General features: G+C 37.5%; 1 protein-coding gene across 1 annotated transcript in view; it reads left to right on the forward strand.

The window, feature by feature from the left end:
- The first annotated feature begins 12,117 nt into the window (after positions 1 to 12,117).
- The window catches only part of LOC118838637 (60S ribosomal protein L15-like), a 101,416-nt gene continuing 94,724 nt past the window's right edge, over positions 12,118 to 18,809 (forward strand). The window contains exon 1 of the mRNA XM_036745985.1: positions 12,118 to 12,173. Coding sequence (XP_036601880.1) covers positions 12,118 to 12,173 — 56 coding nt within the window. The remainder of the gene's footprint in view (positions 12,174 to 18,809) is intronic.

An 18,809-nucleotide genomic window follows, 5' to 3' on the forward strand; every position in this document is an offset into this window, starting at 1 on the left:
TTAAAATGCAAATCCCTCTTCTGCCGCCCCCCATCCATGACATTGGAAAGGGCATAGCATTGTGTGTCTGAAAACCTGAGTTCAAATCCTGGACAAACTTAATACTTCTTTGTGCAAATTCTTCCCTCTGGGCTTTGGTTTCCTAATCTCCTGAAATGAAGGGGTTGGACTAGATGATCACTAAGGGACTTTCTAACTCAAAATCCTGTGAGTTTATGCTTTCATAGAGAGCTCAGTAGATTTATATTCATGAAGAGTAAATGATTTTTTCCACAAAGTATGGTTTAAAAGAGGAGAAGGAAAAGGTTAGGGAACTAATCTTATTGCTTGTAGGAAAGACTCTCTATTGAGGAAGAGATATTAAGACTGATTTTTTTTCTTTTATAGAGTAAAATACCTTTTTTTGTAATTGGCAAACATTAAACATAGTAAGACCTCATATTCCAACTGTGGGGGTTTGCCTGTCCCTGCTCATATTTTCCTCAAGGGTAGCCTTGATGCACATATAAGTCACTTTCATGAATATTTTATAGAGATGAGAAATATAGAGATAGGATGATAGCTGTTGATGTCCTCTTGATCCCCTTTTAGGGGGTAATAATATTGTTTATTTTTTTCTATCATTTTGAAAAACTATTCTCCAAGGCTTTCAAGATTGTGTCACCTCCAGAGCAACATTCGTTAGTACATACCTGGTCTGGTCGAGTTAATCTTCCTAACTTCCTTGACTGCAGGGTTGTTTCAATATTTTTGCATGATACTTTGGATATGGAGGCATTAGGAGTTAAGTATTGTGGCTCCACTGTCATTAATGTTGAAAATAGATTGTTGTGGAAATGTCCAAAAATTAGTTCCATCAATTGATAGAAAAAGGGATGTTGTCCTCCCTTCAATGTCATTTGTAAATGTACTCAAGGTAATGTATCTCGGTTGGAACTTGTGCCAAACTTTCTGCACACTTGTCTTCCCTTCCACTACTTTGTGACACTTTGGGAGGCAATAAGGTTCTTTATCTTTGGCTGTTCTTCTCTGAGGTGTGACACAAAGGAGTTTTCAGTCTAATGCTGTGTTGACCTCAGTTGCCATGGATCTCTGCTTGGCAAGGAGATAAATTATTTGCTCTTTGTTTCCAGATGGTTGAGCTCCTTTTGTTCTTTCATTATGGTAACTGTTTTACTTTGTACAAACTCCTAAAGGAAATGGTGAATATTAGTAATATTCTTTGCTTTTTGAAATTTCCCATTTGGGCAGGGGACAGGAGAATATAAATGGCTGAATAAGTCAAGTTGGCATGATTGCAAGTTTTTGCAGTGTCTTCTGATCCTTATCTTTTCTTCTACTTTTTAAAAAATTTTTATTTGAACCATTGTTATATTGAGTTGATGGTCTGGCTGCTCATAAACAGATGATTTTTAGGTCATTCCCAGATCAGGATACAATCAATTCCTATCTGCTAAATTACAGTAAGTTTCTTTTTGGGATGATGGTGATTATATTCTTTGGTGATCACAATATCTATTACTTCTTTTTTTGGATGGGGGAAGAAAAAATTCATGAACATATAGGCATGAGGCTTCTTAGAGTGTCTAAGCCTTTTGCTGCTTTTATTTCTCAAACCTCAGTCATAATTTCCAACCCTACCTTGGGCAGGTTACATGTAACTCTGATTATCTTTGCATTGTAGTTACCAAAGATCAAAATAAATGTTGATTTGACTAGGAAGAGCTTGTAGAATTTCTCTGCCTCTTCATCGGGGAGCAACATGATCCAAGCTCTGTATAACCTGTAATCCACAGGCAAAATTCTGGGTTTATATGGCATAGTTTCAATCTTGGGTGTTTCTCAAAAAAAATTTTGGCTCATTTAAAAATTTTTTTCCCACCAAAGGTTTTCTATGATGACATCAGAATATTCATTTTGCACCTCCCCCCACTCCCCACCATGAAGGATCCCTCAAGGAAATCTCTCAAGGATTTGGCTCATTCTAGGTCTATACAGAAAAGATGAAAGGCCATCATTTGCCATGCATGTACTCAGGCAAACATGACATAAGATATAATAGAAGCTTTATTTCACCCAACAGAAAGTATGAAAGATTCATTCTTGGTTTAGACCACAAACTTTCAAAGCAAATCTCCATAGTTTTCTTTCAGTGGCTTTACAACTGCCAAAGGGATCTCTGTAGTTCCCAAGAGTTATCCAAGAGTTGAGCCCTCTTCCTGCACCTACCCACAAAAGAAAAGAATTTGTGGCCACTGGAGAGTTACCTTACTTATTCAAGTGAGATATAACTTACCATAGACCTACATAATCACCTCCAGACTTTCATTACTCCTCTGATTGCCATTCAATGAAAGGGGGAGTATGTGGGAAGAACTCAGGGTTGTTAGAGAGCTGACCACCTTCCCTTCCGACTCTGCAGTTTGCACAGTTCACAGTGCCAGTGAAAGCATAGGTTTAGGTCTGGTATTCAACATGACAGTTCTGTTTCTTGATGCTTTTTTGGCCTTAACTCTTGTTTGACCAAGACTCCTCTCCTTAACTAGAAACTCATATGGTCAAGGAACTTCTTTGACACTCACCATTCCTCCATTTAAACTATTTCTGGAGCAGAGAGCTTGTCCTTGGGGGGCTGTGCTAATTCGTGGATTTTCTCACCCCCAGATCTCAGTGACTTGAGTTAATACCCTATGTGGAGCCCATCTGTCTTTTTGCATTTATTTCTTTTCTCCAACAGATCTTATTCTTCTGTGTCTTCCAATCATCCCTTTAAAAGCCAAGTCCAAGTTTAGCTATTAACTTTATTAACCATGAGGTGTCTAATGGATAATAAGTATCAATGATTTTCATCGTTACACCAGAGAGAGAGAATAATCAAAGATTACTTTGAGGACTGAACCCTGATTAATTGGTAGTATAGTGGTATCATCAACAGAGTCGGGGAATTAGGGAGGAAGAGGAGATTTTGAGAGGAAGATGATGAGTCTAGTTTTGGATATGTTAAGTTTGAGGTGTTGGCAGCACAACCAAATGAAGATATTCAATAGGGAGTTAAAAATTCAGCACTGTAGGTCAGGGAATAAATTAGGGATGTATGTGTATGTGTGTGTGTGTGTGTGTGTGTGTACAACTGTATAAATACAAAGAGGCATATAAAAGCACACGTGGGTATGAGTAGTATACAATATATAACAAATGAGAAATTGCAGAAAAGTATTACAAAGGATACCATCAAAGAAATGTATAATGGAATAAAATGAAGAGGGGCTACTTGTGTAGCAAAAGTTAGGGATGACTGACAGAAAACCTGAATGCTCTTTTGATATCCATGCAATATCAAGTGAAGGTGAGGATGTCCCCAGGCCAGGGGTGCTGGGACTGTGGTGGATTTTGGGGGAAATATGGACAAGAGTTTCATTAGATTGACTGGCATGAATGCGTTATTAGAGGGAATAACCAGATCAATGGAATTATAAATTCATTGGAATATATATATATATATATGTAAATATACACATACATACATACATACACACACACACACACACACACACACATATATATATATACACATGTATGCATGTATGTATGTGTATTTATTTTGTTCAGTTGTTTCAGTTGTGTCCAATTCCTTGTGATCCTATTTGGGGTATTCTTAACAAAGATACTAGAGTGGTTTGCCATTTCCTTCTCCAGATCATTTTGCAGGTGAGGAAACTGAGGCAAACAGGGTTAAATGACTTGCACAAAGTCATATACCTACTAAGTGTCTGAGGATGGATTTGAACTCAGATCTATCCTGACTGCAGGCCTGGCACTCTATCCACTGTACCACTTAGTTCACACAGATATACACAGACACACACGTGCTTGTGTGTATATACATACATACATATATGTGTATATATTCATATATATGTATATATACATATATGTATATATTTGAAGTCATCTGAATGGAGGTCATAAGTAAAGGTTGAAGAAATGATCCATGCTAAGGAACATGCTATTGAATGACCCAGATTGGTCATTAATAGCAGTATCTCTATCATCCCAAACATGAACAGTATGAACACATTCATTAATTAGGGTCCTGTCAGCTTTGTTAACTATAATTATGTATTTATTTGAATGAAGCTCTCCTGCCTTCATTAGAATCATTAGTGACTTTCAATAAATGATGATGAGTTTAAATTTCCATGAGCGTGTTTGTGTGTCGCCTCTCCAATTTTGAAACAGGGACTCAGTCTCTATCGATATTTTTATATAGTGATATTTGTCTTCCTGAGTCTGACAAGGTAAGAAATTATTTCCTTCAATGTTTTAATTATGACAACAATACTCACATTTTTAGAGAGCTCTTTACTTTCTAAGCACTTTCATATCTCTAATTTCATTTAATTCTCATAAGAGTTCTGAGTCAGGCAAGGCAATAAAATGATCCTCATTTCACAAATAGAGAGGTGTGACTCGCCTGAACTCTTATGGCAAGGTAAAGAGTCATAACTTGAACCCAGGTCTTCTGACCCCTAATTCAGTATTCCTTTCAAGATGTGGCACTTTAGTCTATAGACAAGCCCATTTAACAGGGGCTAATTATTCCTTTTGTAAGCATTAGCCTTTGTTCAGTTCCTCAGTCACAGCTGCTCAATTCTAAAGGTGATCTGAATGAAAGCAAAAATAAAAATCGATCAGTTACTTGGATATCTGATGAAATTCACCATCTTCTCTAGCTTTTGTTTTTCTAATGACCAAATTTCCCCTAACCACAGGAGTAGGAGATTCCTTTTCAGACACTGCTTATGGAAATAAACTCACCAGGAAACAGTTATTTCCCTTCAAATAGAAGAAAACAAAATACTGGTAATAATAGGGCAAAATCATCTCCTTTTCCCTGTATGAAAATAGCAGGTTGATTCCTTTTTTTTTCTTAACAGATTTGTTACAGCAACTTATAGACTGACAGTCAGCAAAACTACAGTGTTGCTTTTTTTCCTATCAAATAAATTCTTTCTGAATGCTCTAGTAATTAGGGTCTTAGTTTCTTGGTTTCACTAATAGAATGACATCCATGTGGCAGCAAATCCTCAGGCATCCCCCACTCCCTTCCTTCTTCCCTCCTCTAATTTCTATTGTTATCAATTCTAGGACTGATTTGTGCAATGTATGTAATGATATGAACAATATTTTTAGATACAGCACCTGGATCCTGTCTCATCCATGAATCTCCACAAAACTATCTCTAGTTCTAAGTACTTTGTAGTTTAGAATCCTCCCTAAGCCATAGTTTTTAAACCCTCATGTGTGTTTATATCAGGGGCTATATATTTTTCACTTCTCCCTACTTATTTATTCTATCACTGACCCCATGCAGCAGAGCTGTCCCTATTGTGTGATGATGTCATGTGTTATTCTCCACTAGGCCTCTTCTTCACTAGATGTGGTATCTTTGCTGCCACCCCACCCCCAACACTGGAACAATTAACTCTTTTGTCCCATGTAATTTCATTTATGATTTCTGGAAAACAAGGTTTGATAAAGCCCATTGGGATTCAAATGGAGCTAATTGACTATGCCTTAAACCCAAATCACTCTGGTTCTCATGGATTGGCCAATAACAGGGTGCCAACCCAATTCTCACTTGGTCGTTGTTTGAATTTTGATGGCTTAGAGTGAGTGTAAATAGCAACTGTTGCTGTTCTGTCCAGAAACCCTGAGGGTCTTTTCCTCCCAGATTGATTTTTTTTTTGAGTAGGCAAACTTGGCCATCTTTTGCCTCATTTCTTACTTAGCCCTAAATGACCAAATCACTGAATGGGTGTTGCCTCAGACAAACTGAGACCTGGGAGAGACCTTAGTTTAAAAAGGCCAATGTCTCCCCACTGCATCAGAGGCCATCTCCAGTTGTCTTGACTTATATCTTGCCACTGGACCCAGAGGACTTTGAGGAGACAGTGAGGCTGATGACTTTGCACAGCCCTTCCTCACTTAAATCCAATTCACTTGCAAGTCAAGACGTCACTCTTCTGGTGTCATTGTTTCTTTTCAATAAACAACAACAAACATCAGTTAACTGGCGGATATGTTTAGTTCAAAGCAAAGTCATTTAATGAAATAGTTTAATAACCTAAATAAATTCTACGTCTCTGTCTCCCCCTAAATCATAAATCTTGAGCTTACTCTCTCACAAATATAGATAATAGAAAGAGGGAACATGCATGAAAAACATGACCAAGACACATTGGTAACAGGGTAACTCATGTCTGATGCAGCAGAGCTGTCCATATTGTGTGGTGATGTCATATGTTATTCTCTACTAGGACTGTTCCCCACTAGATGTGGTATCTTTGCTGCTCCCTGCCAGGCAAACATTTTTTTTTCTCATCTTTAAGGTTAGCAATTCTTCTACCTGCAGCCAAAGACTACATCTCTTTCAGCTAGCCCATTCTTCCCCCACTGGGACTCAGTTATAATTAGCTGCGGTGCTAATTTCAAAGTCATCTAATACCCAGTCCCGAAGATAGGTTATCATATCAACTGATTCAGAGACGGTTAATTACTTGACAATACAGGGAGATATTTTCTAAATGTAGTGATCAGAGTTACTTGGTAATGATTTTTAATATAGAGCTCTGGCTGGCATTGGTCACCAGATTATTCTCTGCCACTGTGTAAATAGCTTTAGCTATTTAGCCTCTTAAAGCCATTTAATCTCTTCAGGATTATATGCTGCTCAGGGCTAACATCTGCTGTGGTGTATTAACTAGAAAGCCTTTCCTCCAATAGAGTGAGCTCTTCAAGTCCAAGGCTTGGGGCCACGAACCATCATACTCAATTAGGCAGACAGTAAAAGACAGAAGAATTTCCCAGAATGAGATTATGTCTATCTTTTGATCTATTTTTTCCTAATTCAGACTTTAGATACTGGGTCACAAACAACTATCTCAGTTTGGATTTTAAAAAATCATATTTTAAAAGCTATTAAATTCCTGATTTTATATCCGTTTCTCTCAAAACCCATTTCACGGTCTATGCCTAGAAGTTGTGTGGACTGGGGCTTCGCTCATTTATTGCCAAATTCTCCTTGATTGACATACAAATGATACTAGGAGGCAAGGAGAAAAAGAAAAGCAGATCAGATCAAAGCCCTCACCTCAAATATACATTACTATTTTCTATACATATCTGCCAGAAAAAGCACTCTTTTGTGCTGTATTTGGCCAACATAAATTTCACCCATCTTGTATATTCAATGTACAAATTACTGCAAGGTTTGAGATTTCTCTTTTTCTTATATCCACTTCCTTGAGTGATTCTGTCTGTTCCCAAGACTTGTAGAAATAGATAGCTAAAAGCACCTTCTTGAAGATTACAATAATTTTGTAATGAGATATAACTGAAAAAAATCAATTAATACAATGAGAAGCCTGAAAGAGCTAAAAACACATTAATCAACAATCATTTGACTTTCTTGGGAAAGAGAGAAAAATAGTGGCCAAAGGCTCCACTTATTTAGAATAGAAACTCATGTGCAAAATTTTATAAAGAAGAATGATGATTATGAGCAGGAATACTTCTTTGTAAAGAAAATTTAAGGAGGGGAGATGAAAATAGATTTTTTTTAAAAAGCTTGGCAAGAGATCTAATTAAGCAAAGTCATCCCAAGAGCATTTAAGAATGAAAATGGAAGGATACAACAAAGAGAGAAAAATGGAAAAGATTGGCAAAAAAATTGCATTGAATTGAGTTCATCACTGAGAAAAGTAGAGCTACATTATTTGTATTCTAACATGACAATCCCAGATATACGTATAGAAGAGACAGAAATGACATTAACTAGAGAAAAGATGGAAAAACACATCCAGATTAGACCAAGTGTTCACAGAGGAGATTTATGCTGAGATATCATGATTGTAAGAGCATTGAGCAATTGATTCAAAAGGTATATGAAGGAAAAGAGGTTACCACAGGCATGGGAGAAAAAGTCTTAGACCCTAATATTGAAAAAAGGTTACTGAGAGAAAATTAACAACTACTGACTATTTCTTCATTTATACAAAATCTTTATGAGACTTATCTCCACACTCATCAAGGTAATTTTTCATGTCAGTATTAATAGGGAATAAGCAGGCTTTCTCAAACACTATCCTTTAATGGACTACATATTTACAATCATGTAATTGAGTGACAGATAACAGAGAATATAAGATTCTACTCTTCTTATTTATTGGTTGTGAAAAAGCATTTGATTCAGGTGAACCAAATGCCATTCAAAAGGCTCTTTTCCAATAAGATATCTCTTATCTATAAAATCACTTAAGATTACTTGAAGGATATTATGACAGAAATAACCTCGTTTGAAGGGCTGATTATAAACATTAGGCATAGCATAAAAAAGAGAGATATTTGCTCACTAATGGTGTCTACTATAGATCTGATAAAGCATCCAAGTTGAAGGAACTTCATCATCAGTATGGGTGATGAGTTCAAATGCTCTCATGCGTGGATTACATTATAAGGAATTACATATGTTGTGCTGAAAAAAAAGCAAGCGAGACCCAGATATAAATTTAGGTGTGGATTTATTGAAGTGCGCAACTGTTCGGAGTAATTACTCAAATCGAACAGCCGTGAGGAGGGGAAGAGAAAGGGTATTTAAAGGGAAAGAACACAATTAGATTTCCATGGAGATGGGGACACAAACAGTAGGACAAGCTGAGGCAGGATTATTTCTGTGGAGAAGGGAACACAAACAGTGGGGTCCGTGGAGATGGGAGTAAAAACAGTGGAGTGAGCTGGGGCAAGAAGGAGAAACTGGAGGGGAGGCAGGGCATAACACATAAAGCCCCAGAAGATTATAAATATCTGCATCTAATAAAAGAGTTTGGCCTGGGAAACCACATAGAAACGAGCAAGTAGATGAGAGATTGACTATAACGTTATGTAGTTGGATAGATAACCTACAGAATTTGTTCATAAGTATGTATAATTGTGACAAATGGTACAAATAGTTACTGAGTTGTGCCCAGAATTAGACAGTGAGAGCAGAACAAGAATTTCTGAAGCTTCTTTAATGACCTCAAGCTTCTCCCATCTTAGTGGGAGGCTCCTCTTAGCCTTCACTTTTCCTAAATCTATTCTTCATCTTTACCACTGCTCTTATCTCCCCATCTCTAAGCACTCTCTAAGGCTATTGCCCCAGCTTTAACCTCACTTTTCTCCCTTCCCAATTTTGTTTGCATAGTTAACCAGTTCAACTTTGCATTGGCCTCTACTCTCAGATCATGAGTTGGGCCCAAAATTGAACAGAAAAAGGAGAGAGAGGGCTGAGTTGCCTTTAGAAAATTGAATGGCTTATTTAATGACCCTTAAGCTTCTCCTAGAAATAAAGCTCTAGCTTTTCATTTTTTTTAGAAAGTCCACCTGTCGTTTTATTTTTTCCTTTCTTGAACTTTAATTTTAAAATTTTGAGTTTCAAATTCTCTCCTTTACTCCATGCCCCACCAATTGAGAAGACGAGCAACATAACACCCCTTATACATGTGAAGTCATGAAAATTATATTTCCGTATTAGCCATGCTGAAAAAAGCAAGAAATAAAGAATGGGAAAAATGCTTTAATCTGCACTCTAAGTTCATCAGTTCTCTATCTGGAGGTGGATAGTATATTTCATTATGAGTTCTTTGGAATTGTCTTGGATCATTGTATTGATCAGAATAGCTAAGTCTTTAACAGTTGACCATCCTTGCCATATTGCTATTACTACGTACAAAGTTGTGTTAATTCTACTCACTTCACTTTGCATCAGTTCATATATGTTTTCCTAGATTTTTTTTCTGAAATCACCCCCTCATCATTTCTTATAGCACAATAATATTCCATTGCAATCATATACCACAACTTGTTCAGCCGTTGCTGGATGGATGGGCCTCCAAAAGAGCTGTTATAAATACTTTGGTGCTTAAAGATCTTTTTATTTTATTTCCTTGGGATACCGACCTCATAGCACTAGTATTGCTGGGTCAAAGGGTGTGCACAGTTTTCTAGCCTTTGGGACATAGTTCCAAATTGTTCTCCAGAATGGTGTATTAGTGTCTCTGTTTTTCCACATCTCCAGAATTTCTCATTTTCTTTTTCTGTTCATATTAGCCAATCTGATATATGTGAGGTGGTTCTTCAGAGTTGTTTTAATTTGCATTTCTTTAATCAATAGAGAATTACAACTTTTTTTCCATGTGACTCTTGATAGCTTTTATTTCTTCTCGAAACTGCTTGTCCTTTGACCATTTATCAACTGGGGAGTGGTTCTTATTTTTATAAATTTGGCTCAGTTCCCTATATATTTAAGAAGCTAGGCCTTTATCAGAAACTCTACCTTTTTATACCAACATTCCAACATTTTGTTGATATTATGCAACTGTAAAACATAGAACACAACATTATCTTAAGAAATGAAAGTTAATATCAGACTGATAGAAATGGAGAGACACAAGGTGGGTTTGATTGGGCCACAACAGGTAACTAATGAAGAGCTTCAAAGAACAGCAATAAAAGATTTGTCAGGAAAAAGGCTTGTAGGCAAAAAAGATAGCCTGGGCACATGAACAGGGTGGGGATGACAAGTAGACATCTTGAGTGCTCTTTTAGTATACTTGCAATATCTGAACAGAGTGAGGATGCCCCCCAGCACAAAAGATAGACCCTTATGCCAAATTTATAGTGGGAAATCGATAAGTGTGGTACAGGATATTAATAGATGTGGTACATACAGGTAGATATTGTCATCATTGGAGAGTTCCCTCCAAATTCATGAGATCAAATTTTTATCAAGTGTTAGAGGATCAGCCTACTACAAAGATTTTTGCCTTTTGTGCTTCATTCGGCCAGCACGGAACCTTTCTGGTCTTCATGAGTATTCAATACACATTTTCCCCATGACAGTTCTTAGAATCATTCCTTCTTTTTTTTTTCTTCCTCCCAGTGTCTACTCCCTTGAGTGTCCCTGTCAATGCCTGTGATCTATATGTTAGAATCTCTATGATTTGCCTCTCTGTACCCAAATTCCTGCAATATGTGTGAATGGTGATACATAAATTGCATGTGAAATGGTTTACATTGCTTCAGAAGGTATACACCTCAGGGGCAGATACCACCTCAAATGTGTGCTCTCTGTGGCTTTCAGCATGTTGTGAGAGATCAAATAATAAACTATAACAACAAAGACTCTTTTAGAAGTTTTCAGGCACATTCTCTTACTGTGCTACAGAGTCAACATAGAATTCCACAGGAAGTCTCTGTACTAACCCTTTTTCATTTTTGCAGTTTTGAATGTTAGGTGGTAGTTATCCTCTCTCTTTTTTCTCTCAAAATTTAGGAGGTCTGATGTGGGAAAAAAAAATCCCTGAAGACTTTAACCATTCACATACAGAGAGAACAACTGAGGAGACTGAAGGAATTTATTGAGAAGAGGCTAGTTAATAACTTTATAATACAATGCTTACTTGTTTTATGTATATGAAAGCAAGGGTGGATTTTCAGGTTAAAGGCTAAAATGCTGTATAAGTTTGCCCATGGAGTTTCACCTGGAAAAAAAGCAATTGTCATTCTAACCGGTAATAATAAGCTACCATTTGAAAACTATATAATGATGTAAATAGCAAACCATTATTAAATAGTCTTCTATGTACTTGTGGTTGTTTTACAGGTACTAGTTATATACTCTTTAAAAATTTTTAAAATTTTTTTGAATTATTAGTATTTTATTTGTCTGCAATTACATGTAAAAACAATTTTAACATTTGTTTTAAAATTTTTCTCTCTTTTCCCCCTTCCTGACACCCCTCATTAAGAAGGCAAGGATTTTGATTTAGGTTATACGTGCATAGTTATGTAAAACATTTCCATATTAGTCATGTGTAGTAGCAATTTAGATTTGAAGATCTTTCCCACCCATTAATAGGCCATGTGACCTGCTTATATCACAAGAAGCCTAAGTCAAGTGTGGTGAGAGGAGCTTCCTGATAGGAAGAGGAAGTTATATCACAGGAAATGGAGAGAGAGAGAGAGAGAGAGAGAGAGAGAGAGAGAGAGAGAGAGAGAGAGAGAGAGAGCGCAGTTATGGCTGCTAATGGCCACCTTTGTGATAGAACTGAACAGACTGATTTAGCTGTACTGTGAGTTTGTCTTTGGGAAGACCCAGCAGGGGGTCAGAGAGGTTTTGGGATGGCAAGGCTCCATGTTGTGATATTGTGTATTGAATTTTTTACTGCTCTTGTAGATTGGATAAATGGCTTGTGGGATATGGTTCTCTGGTGTCTGAATAAATGTTATGCTTCTTCTGCCTTCTTTGTGGAGAGTCTCTCATACTTTGCCACACAGAACTACAAAGGCATTTTGACAATTATCATCTGCATTGTTATTATTGCCTCACTGATATATCATGTTGTGAAAGAAAACATACATAAAAAAACCTAAGAAAAATAAAGTAAAAAAAATGCTCCAATTTGTATTCAGACACCATCCATTCTTTCTAGGGGATGGATAGCATTTTTCATCTCAAGTCCTTTAGAGCTGAGCCAAGTCATTCACAGCTGATCATCTTACAATTGCTGTTACTTTGTATACAGCATACTTCACTTTGTATTAGCTCATGTAAATCTTTCTAGGTTTTTCTGAGAGCATCCTGCTCATCATTTCTTATAGCACAATCACGTTCCACCACAATCACATAGCACAATTTGTTCAACTATTCCTCAAGTGATGGGCATAATCTCAATTTCCAACTCCCTGCCACCAGAAAAGAGCTGCTATAAATAGTTGTGTACATATAGGTGCTTTCCTCTCCACCCCCATTTTTTAAACCTCTTTTGGATATAGACCTAGTAATGGCACTGCTAAGTCAAAGGGTATTGATAATTCTATAGCCCTTTGGGTATAGCTCCAAATTACTCTAAAGAATGGTTGAATCAGTTCACAATTCCACCAACAGTGTATTAATGTCTCATTTTCCCACATCCCTTCCAACACTTGTCATTCTCCTTTTCTGTCCTATTAGCCAGTCTAATAGGTATGAGGTAGTACCTCAGAATTGTTTTAATTTGCATTCTTCCAGTCAATAGCCATTTAGAGAACCTTCTCTTATGGTTATAGATAGCTTTGATTACTTCATCTGAAAAATGATCATACGTCTTGATCATTCATCAATTAAAGAATGGATCCTATCTAAATTTGACGCAGTTCCCTATATATTGGAGAAATGAGACTTGTCAGAAAAACTTGCTTAATAATTTTTCATGCTCTTTCATGTAAAATAATTTACCCTATTGTACCCCTCCTTTTCCTTTTTTCCCAGGGCATTCCTCTTTCTCATCCCTTCCTTTTATTTTTTAGATATCATCCCTCTATATATATAACTCACAACTCTGACCTCTGTCTATATATATACTCCTAACTGCCCTAATAATGAGAAAGTTTTTATGAGTTACAAGTATCGTCTTCCCATGTAGGAATGTAAACAGTTTACTTTATTAAGTTTCTTATGAATTCCCTTTTCTGTTTACCTTTATCATTCTTCTTTTGAGTCTTATATTTAAGAGTAAAATTTTCTATTCAGCACTGGTCTTTTAATCAAAAATGTTTGAAAGTTCTATATTTCATTGAATATCCATTTGTTGGTTGTAATACTAACTCCTTTGACAACCAGAATAGCATATTCCAAGCGCTCTGAGCCTTTAATGTAGAAACAGCTTAATCTTGAGTTATCCTGACTGTAGTTTCACCATACTTGATTTATTTCTTTCTGGCTGCTCGCAATATTCTCTCCTTGACCTGGGAACACTGGAATTTGACAATAATATTCCTGAGAGTTTTCATTTTGGGATCTCTTTCAGGAGGTAATCAGTAGATTATTTCAATTTTTATTTTATCCTCTGGTTCTAGAATATCAGGGCAGTTTTCTTTGATAATTTATTGAAAGATGATGTCTTGGTCTTTTTTTTTTATCATGGCTTTTAGATAGTCTAATAATTTTTAAGTGATCTCTCCAGGATCTATTTTCCAGGTCAGTTGTTTTTTTTTTTTTCCAGTGAGATATTTCACCTTGTCATCTCTTTTTTCATTCTTTGGTTTTGTTTTATTGTTTCTTGATTTCTTATGATGTCATTACCTTCCATTTGCTCCATTCTAATTTTTAAGGAGTTATTTTCTTCAGTGAGCTTTTGTACCAGTTCTACTGTTGGCCAGTTCTACTTTGGCCAGTTCTACTTTTCAGGAGGTTTTTTGTTTGTTTGTTTGTTTGTCAGTGAATTTTTGTGCCTCTTTTCCCATTTGGCCTATTCTGCTTTTCTAGGCATTCTCCTCATTGGCTTTTTGTAACTCTTTACCATTTGATCTATTCTGTTTTTTAAGGTATTTTTTTCTTCAATATTTTTTGTATTTCTTTTACCAAGATGTTTACTCTTTTTTCATGATTTTCTTGCATCAGTCTCATTTCTCTTCACAAGTTTTCTTTTACTTCTCTTACTTGATTTTCAAAATTCTTTTTGAGCTTTTCCATGGCCTGAGACCAACTCACTTTTCGTGGAGGCTTTAGATGTTGGAGCTTTGACATTGTTGTCTTCTTCTGAGTGTGTGTTTTGATCTTTCTTGTCACCATAGTAACTTTCTATGGTCAGAATGTTTTTTTTTGTTGTTTGGTCATATTTCCAGTCTATTTCTTGACTTTTAACTCTTTGTTAAAGTGGGGCTCTGCTTCCAGGGTAAAGGGCACACTGGCCAAAGCTTCATGGGTTTTGTGCAGCTGTTTTCAGAGATACTTCTAGGGACCTATAAGTTCTCAGTTCTTTCAAGGAGGTATGATCTAAGGAGAAGTGTGTTTACTGCTCTCCTGGCCTATGCTCTGATCTGTGAGTGAATACCAGCATTCTTTTCTGCCCTGGAAATGTGATGAGGGGCTCTACTCCACTGTAGTCACAATTTATGGTATGCAAATACTCCTCCTTGCCCTGGCATTTCCACTTAGGACTGTGACCCAGATCCAAGTATGGGCAAAGCAACAGAGTCCTGCCCCTATGCCAGCAAAGAGACCCCTATAATATCCTCCAGATCAATTGTTCATCCCCTTATCTGTGGGTTGAGAGCTCTGGAAGCAGACCTACTGCTGCTGATTCAGTGGCTTCCAAAGCCAAAGTTTACTGGGGCTGGAACTGTGCTTGTGTGGCCTGCCCTGGACTGTTCTCCACTCTTACCCGGGTGTGACAGACCTTTACTGATGACCTTCTAAGTTGTCTTTGGCTGGAAAATTATTTTGCCCTGTCCTTTTGTGGGCTCTGCCACTCCAGCTATTGTTTTATGACATTTAAAGGTGTTCTGAGGGGTTTGGGGGAGAGCTCAGGTGAGTCACTACATTTTCTCTGCCATCTTGGCTCTGCCTCCCATAGTTATATACTCGTAACCCCATCTACATTGTGGTAGATAATTCACCTTTAACAGATTTGCTTAAAGTAAGAGAGGAATTCTAGAGAAGAGGAATAGAGTGGAGCTCTCATGTGAGCCTCAGTGAGCCTCATGAGGCAGTTAGTGGCTCACTTGATAGAACACTGGGCCTGGAGTCAGGAAGATCTGAGTTCCAATCTAGTCTCAGACACTTCTTAGTTATATGACTCTGGGAAAGTCATCTAACCTCTGATTGCCTGACAAAATGGATCTACTGGATCCCCTGGAGAAGGAAATGACAAACCACTCCAGTATCTTTGCCAAGAAAAGCCCAAAATAGGGTCATGGAGGGTCAGAAACTGAACAACAACAGTAACAACTGACCTTCATGGGGAATGAATCTGTGTCCTTTGGCTTCTAAATCTTTGTTTGGTCAACTAAGATGGATGTAGCACTATTTTTACTCCTGTGGGTCTGTGGGAATGAAGAGATCACAGCCTATTTTAGCTGTTTCCTCTTTATTCTCCTTGAAGAGAAAGAAATCAGGAAAGAGAAATGGCAATTCTCTAACAGCCTTACAGAGAACAAAGCCAGCCACTCTTAGGTTGCCACAGACTGTGGCCCATGTCATGTGATTTAAAGAGGATGAAGAAGGCCTCTTGACTCCCAAACTTTACCCCTAAGAAATTAACAACTCAATTCAATAAACATGTATTAAGTGTTTACTGTGTTCAGTGTGTTAGGGATACAGAGATGATCAACAATGGCATTCCTACATTTAGAGATTTACAGTCTCTGTGTAGTAGGGATATGAAACTTACATAGTAAAAGAGGGGTGGTTGTGATAGGGGCAAAGGAAGTGTAAACAGAAAGTGCTTTAGGGAAAAAAATGAAAAGGGGGAAAAAAACCTCTTTCACCTGAAGGAATCAAGAAAGGCTTCATGTAGTAAGGTGGCATCTAAGCTGAGCCTTGAAGGAAAACTCTTTTTAGTATGTCCAGATGAGGGCGATACTTGTGAAATGTACAGCAATGGGAAGCCACAGGATGGGATAAGAGAATAACTAGTTGTACAGTTTAGCTAAAATGTAGAATTCATAAACTTAAAGTAAGGCAGGACACTGATTAATCATTATTAGAATAATGTTAATATTCATTATAATAATAATGATACTAAATTCTAATGTTTGCTTTGCTTCTTGGGCTGAATATTCGCAGAAATCAAGCATACCAAAGCTAATTTTGTAAGGGTTTACAAAATGTTTTAGCCCCAGGAAGAAATATAATCAATGTTTTGGAGCCCTACTAAAAAGTATAGAAAAATGGGCAAAGTGAGACAGGTGGGGCTTTGGGTAGAGGGCAGTTCTCTTCTCAGCTGACAATGACATTGGGGGAGGGACTTATAGGTAGTAGGTATGGAAAAGGAATAAGCAAAGAAGCCAAAAGGAGAAAGGAGGGTGTAGGTACTATGGTAAGCAAGAAATATGAGGATAGAACCATGGAGAACAGATGGGAGTTTGTGAGCATCTGTGCTGAAGTCTGAGCCAGTACAGTGAGGATGATTCCACTGCAAATTATATCTTCGAGTATCCTGTGGGGCTGGTTCAGTCTAGGGTAGAAACTGAAACTGATGGCCTTCCTTACCTGCTCCCCTTTCCTTCTCTGCAGTAGATTGTATGGTGGGCATCTTACTTACTTTAAACCCACACATTTCCCTCTGGGCTTCAGAAATCTCTCTCTCTCTCTCTCTCTCTCTCTCTCTCTCTCTCTCTCTCTCTCTCTCTCTCTCCCTCTCTCTATCTCTCTCTCTCTCTCTCTCTCTCTCTCTCTCTCTCTCTTGTTTTTAAGCTGGCAAATGGTATAAAATAGTTGATCAACAGAAACATTAAACTGTGCATATATTCTACTTAATGCTTACAAATAGAGAGAAGATAAGACAGAGAATATTCATTATTTTAGAGATACAAAATAATTGGTTTAGGCTGATCCTGGGGGCTTGGAATTTATTCAGAACAGTTGGTCAAAGTGGGAGATTGTCAATGAATTCAGAAATAAGTATACCTCTAGAAATGAAATTGAAGGCTAAAATGAACAGCAAGGCCATGAAGGGAGAAAACCACAGGTACCTTCTTCCATCCATCGCTCTCTCCTTCTCTTCCTCTTCCTCGTCTTTCCTTCTCTCCTTCTGTCTCTTTGCTCTCTCTTTCTCTTCTTCCTTCCCTCCTTCCTTCTGTTTCTTCCATCCTTCCTTCTTTCCTTCCTTCCCTCCTTCCTTCCTTCCTTCCTTCGTTCCTTCCTTCCTTGTTTCCTTCCTTCCTTGTTTCCTTCCTTCCTTCTTTCCTTCCTTCCCTCCTTCCTTTCCTCCCTCCCTCCTTCCTTTCCTTCTTCTTGCCTTCTCTCCCCCTCTCTGTTTTTTTTATCCTTCCTTCTTCCCTCCCTCCCTCCCTCTCCCCCTATCCTGCAAAGAGAGGGAGAATGAGTTGCTTGGAAAGAGGAAATTATGGTCCTGAAGGCTCTAAGCTCTACCCACATGAAAGGAGGTTAGGTTGGTCATATACTCAATAAGTCCAGTGGCTCAACGTATAATGGACAGCTTGTCCTGCCTAGCTCCTCTAGCACTGCTTCCTGATTACATTTAGATATACAAATTCAGAAATGGGGAGTTTGTTTAATTCCTGAAATCCAGAGTCAATTGTTTGCAGGTCACGTTGATTTTATGTAGAAGAGCACATGTGTTGCAGTTCATAATGCTGAACCTGGAGTCAGGAAAACTTTTGTTCATATCCCAAGTCTGACTCATATTATGTGACTAAAGGCAAATCACTTAACTTCTCTGAGACTCAGATTTTTTATCTGTAAGATGGGAATAATAGCACCTGTAGAAGTGTGTGTCTCCCTCACAGAATTATTGCAATATGAGAATAAAGTAATAAATAGAAACTACTATAAAAGTGTCAGCTATTACTGTTATTGTGACCCAAATAGCCTGGCTTCAGCCATACGTACAATAATTGAAAGAGAGATTGCCACACTTTCCCACTCATTCTCATTATCCTTTCTTTTTTAATATAGCAAATATAGTTTCTTTATTAAAATGGTTAGCATAGCAACATTAAAGAACACTATTCTTTAAAAGGATACACATGAGCAAAATTGAAAGAAATAAACACTTATTTAAAGAAACAATTCTGTATCTTTCTCATTAATATTTAACTGTTATTGTTCTCAATTCTTTTCTTCCTTTCTCTTTATGACTTCAAAGAGAGAAACCCTTAGCTCTTTTTTTTCCTCAGCTACTTCATTCGATGTTGAAATCCTGATCTTGTTCAGAGTTCCACTTTGCAGTTTCATTTGTGGTAGTTTTGCACAGCGCTGTAAC

Source organism: Trichosurus vulpecula, chromosome 1 (assembly GCF_011100635.1).
Source record: "Trichosurus vulpecula isolate mTriVul1 chromosome 1, mTriVul1.pri, whole genome shotgun sequence".
Lineage (NCBI taxonomy): Eukaryota > Metazoa > Chordata > Mammalia > Diprotodontia > Phalangeridae > Trichosurus > Trichosurus vulpecula.